The sequence below is a fragment of the Leptonychotes weddellii genome, chromosome 2 (genome assembly GCF_054177405.1).
Source record: "Leptonychotes weddellii isolate Sample4059 chromosome 2, ASM5417740v2, whole genome shotgun sequence".
In the NCBI taxonomy this organism is placed as follows: Eukaryota; Metazoa; Chordata; class Mammalia; order Carnivora; family Phocidae; genus Leptonychotes; species Leptonychotes weddellii.
Window position 1 is genome coordinate 46,520,459 of NC_138370.1, and position 4,587 is coordinate 46,525,045.

Sequence of the window (4,587 nt, forward strand, 5' to 3'; positions counted from 1 at the left end):
AAATTCTAAAGCTTAAAACCACAATAATTTTTAAAGATATAACCCAAAATTCATTCTGGTATTCTATTTTCAACTAGTTCATAATCAACAGAAAATTTAACCTGTTACTAAAGATGTTTTTAAAAATTTATGGTTTTAGGTATATACTCACCATATTAGCTCCTTTGCCTCATATTAATATTAAAGAGAAAGTTTCCCTAAAGACAGAGTCAGTTAAAAAAAAACAAAAACAAACCCAAGGGACAAGTTAGTAATAAATGAATAGCAATGTCAAGAAAAAGCTCATTTTGTAAAACTGCACCAATTTTATAAGTTCAATAAATTCCAGATCTATTTTTTAAAGAATACTTTGTAAATTAGAATATGGGCATGTTTAACTTTCTTTTAACCAAACATTTTACTAAATCAACTGTGTCTGAGAACTATTAGGCAGAAATACAAGAAAAAGCTGATGTGGTTTCAGACCTTGAGTATTTTTAAAGTGAAAAGCAACCTAGCACATTAAGACAAAGACAATAGAAATAATATACATAATTTTATTACAAAAATTTTTTTAAAAAACAAAATGCAACATTCTAAAAAACCCAAAATTTACTATTGATACTAATTCCTACAAGTCTGCTGTGCTACAATACACAAGTCAAGAAATTAAGAAAACCATTAAATATTTAGAAACATTCAACATCAGAAGCTTTAAAATCTAACTGTATGTAGTAGCCCCTCAAAAAGCTACAACCTGCATTTTTAAAAAAGTATTTTCTCTACAAAGAATCTTATCAGCTATACAAAAATCTGTACAGTTTTTATACTGAAGCTAATATTGAGCTGCACCTGAATTCACATTCTTAGCAAAACAATTGCCTGAGCACACACGCACACTCCACACATATCATTACAGGATAGCCATTTATTCTTCATCTTCCTCTTCTTCCTCATCATCTTCATCTTCTTCCTCCTCTTCCTCTTCCTCCTCATCCTCTGGTTCATTCTTCTTCTTTGAACCTGTTGGCCTGCCAGGACCCTTCTTTCCCGCTTCACTTTTGCCCTTGGCGCGATATGCAGCAATATCCTGAAATATTGTCAAAAAATAAAATCAGCATCCGGTGTCATTACTCAACTGTAAAAACCACTAGGTTGTAAACAATCTAAGATTATTGACCAATAACCCTGATGACTGTCCCAAGAGGTATTTCAGAGTCTAATAACTCAGCCTTGAGAGCATTTGTTCTCTAGGCTTTAGAAAGCTAATGATGTAAAATGAGGGGGTTGTAGTAGATGTCAGAATTTTCACTATCAATGTCCATTTACCTCATATTGCCCACCCCCTCAAATTTTAGGTACATCTACATAAAACAAAGTATTTGGCCCTCCGTTTCTTAAAACCGAGAGACCCAGAACTACAAATAAGTCTATATGCAGGAATCTACCAATACTACAAACACTGGTTTCAGTCAAAAGAAAAGAAGTTTCAATTACCTTACGTTCTTAAATGTACAATTTTCACTAGACCTTCTCCAAATAGAGCTGACAACCATAAATACAAGAAGAACTAAACTTCCCAACTCTATAGTTCATACCTATTTCTAACATCCTTATTTAGAAAATATCTTGGCTTTAAAAGAGACAACGAACCTTTTCATACTTCTCCTTTAGCTTAGCTGCTTTCTGTTCATATGGTTGTTTATCTTTGGCTGACTGTTCAGACCACATTTCACCCAATTTTTTTGCAGTATCCCCAATGGATAAACCAGGGTGTTCACTTTTGATCTTTGGGCGATGTTCAGAGCAAAACAGGAAGAAAGCAGACCTGAAAGAAAGCAAGAGAGTTAATAAACTTGAAAAATACGGGGCAATTTGACTGATTTGAAAATGAACTCACGGAGGCCTTTTAGGAGCATTGGGATCTTTTTTCTTTCCTTTCTTGTCACCTTTGGGAGGAACATAATTTTTCATCTCCCTGTCATAGCGAGCTTTGTCACTTTTTGCCATATCTTCAAACTTCGACTTTTCCTTTGCAGACATGGTCTATGGGCATGAAAGGAAGAATGAAAGTACAGCAAAACTACAAGCTACATGCATCCAAAAAAGATCAAGATCATCCTTAAGGGCCAGATTTTCCTTGGTTAGCAGCCTTTTACTTTTAGCAGTCTTGGAAGTGAACGAAAACCTAAGGTAGTCTGCCCCAAACTCAGAACAAAATACCTGGACGAGTCACCACCGTCGCCAACTTGAAGGTTACAAGTTACCTACCCCAGGTCCTAGAGCCTAAAAAAACACACCTGAAAAACCCTTAGCTCTGTCCGAATTCCGGTCTCACCTTCCATCTCTCCGAACATTTCTTGGAGAATTCGGCGAAATTGACGGAAGAGTCTGGGTGCTTCTTCTTGTGCTCTTCCCGGCAGGTCTGCACGAAGAAGGCGTACGAGGACATCTTGCCCCGCGGCTTGTTTGGGTCTCCTTTACCCATGGTGACAGTCGGCGTCTACCTAGCGGGGAGAAAAGCGGTGGGTGGACGCTGGCGGGGCTCAGCTTCCCGCCCAAATACGCGCCCGCCCCCTCTCGCGAGGAAGGCGGCCAGCGCCAGGCTCCCCCGCCAGCCCGCCCCGGGCGGCCGCCTCCGCGCACACACCCTCCTCCCGGCACCCACCACAACAGCCGCGGCCGATCTCCTCACGCGATCACCGCGTCGCTCCCGAAGGCCCGAAACGCCACCACCCGCCGCCCGCCGCCCGCCCCCCGCCCAGGCCCGGGCTGAGGAAGGGAACGGCAGGAGCGCCGTCGAAACCCTTTTCCTGACAGAAATGTTTCCCCGGCTTCCACGTCGCCGGCCCCTAAGAGTTGTCGCCTCGCGACCGACATTCAAAAAATGACTGAAACCGGGCCCGGACGAGCTTCCCGCCCTCCCGCGGGCCCCGACCGCCAGCCCTCCACAGCCCCTGGCCCTCACCGGCCCCGCACCCCAGATTCCGCTCGCCGGGTCGAACCCCGAGAGCCACAGTGCCCAGGCCGGCTAGAAGGCTATGAGGAAAGGGGGAACGACAGGCCCACGAACACGAAGGGGCTGAAGGGGATCCTTGCCTGGTGGAAGCTTTTCCTCAGAGTCCCGCGGAGAGGCCGGATCCAACAGAGACGCTTCCTTCCCAGGGCTCCGGCGTGAACTGGTTTATCGCTAACGCAATCCTCAGCCTCTTGTTTTGCAGAGTTCTCCGCGCCACGGCAACTTGACGAGCCGGGCCGCAGGCCACACCCCCGCCTCTCTGATTGGTTCTGGTGATTATTCAAACTCCCGTAGGCACCGCCCTATCGCCACGGAGGCCTCCGATTGGCCGGTGTCTCGCCAGGCCCGTCCCTCCAGCTCCAGCCTAGCAGGTTCGGTGGGTCGCCCAGGTCGTTAACTCCCAGACCCGTTAGAACCGGTCAGGAGAGGAATGTACTGCTCGATCCTGATTGGCGGCGGGAAAAGGGTTTGAAAAATGGCGGGCCTGACGCTGACTGGCTGGAGCGGTAAACGGGGGGAGTGGTTGGCCTGAAAGGGAAAGCCCCGCCAGATTTAAAAATACCAAGTCGGGAAACAGGGTTGTTAAGGGGTCGGAGTCGGCAGGGTTTCCAGATGCTGAGGTAACAAGCAGACCGCCCTACCCGTTCTCCGACCACTGTCCAGGTCGTGTTTCTCTTCCGCCCCAACTCGGCCCAGAGCGTTGTCTCCTCCTGGGAGCTGTAGTCGCTCTGCCGTGTAACCCTTCAGTGTCTCTCCTCTGTTGCGTCCAAAGAGTAACAAATGTAGAGAGGCTGAGGAGCTTGCCCAGCGGGCCGACTGCCCAGCTCCGCCCGTTGCCGCTGAGGCTAGGATAGAACCCCAGGAAGCCCGGAGGTGGCGGGGAACCTGGGAAGGGGCGCGGGCGGCGCGGGAGGGCAGCTGTTCCCGCCTCTGGTGTGTTACCAAACGATCTTTCAGTAAGGCGTTTCCCGCCGGTGGAGTTTCCCTCAGAAGGTCCCTCCCTCCCTTTCCCCTTTGTCTCGGGTGTCCAATGCCCGGAGGTAAACAAGGGCGCCCTGGGGTCCCGAAGGGGCAGGGGCGGGTGTTGTTTCCCCTGGCTCCGCCCCCTCCCTCTGGCTCGGGATTCCCCGACCGCCTGGCTGGGCCCTGGCTCACCCTCGCACCAGAGCTGAGCTGAGAAATCGGATTCCCGGCCACTGCCCACCTTTGGCTATCTTATTTGTCACCTAGATATTCACTGTCTCGTCCCTCTTATATGATAATGTAAAAACTTCTTTAAATCAAAGATCCTTTTGAGATCCCCATAAAAGCAGTGAATGCTCCCCACCCCCCAACTGCTTATATACGCCAAGTGCCTATTGCATTATTTTACACACTCCTCCAGGCCCAGGTTAAGAACCTTCATTTTAGGGGCGCCTGGGCGGCTCAGTCGGTTAAGCGACTGCCTTCGGCTCAGGTCATGATCCTGGAGTCCCGGAATCGAGTCCCGCATTGGGCTCCCTGCTCGGCGGGGAGCCTGCTTCTCCCTCTGACCCTCCCCCCTCTCATGAGCTCTCTCTCTCTCATTCTGCCTCAAATAAATAAATAAA

At 48.3% G+C, this 4,587-nt stretch overlaps 1 protein-coding gene across 1 annotated transcript; it reads right to left on the reverse strand.

The window, feature by feature from the left end:
* Window positions 1-522: 522 nt before the first annotated feature.
* Window positions 523-3,800, reverse strand: HMGB2 (high mobility group box 2). The gene is made up of 5 exons (XM_006737613.3): window positions 3,079-3,800; window positions 2,318-2,486; window positions 1,880-2,025; window positions 1,633-1,807; window positions 523-1,069 (listed from the first exon to the last, which is right to left on the reverse strand). Exons 2-5 carry the CDS (start codon window positions 2,465-2,467, stop codon window positions 908-910), a joined length of 633 nt encoding a protein of 210 aa, XP_006737676.1. The 5' UTR covers window positions 2,468-2,486; window positions 3,079-3,800; the 3' UTR covers window positions 523-907.
* Window positions 3,801-4,587: the final 787 nt, after the last annotated feature.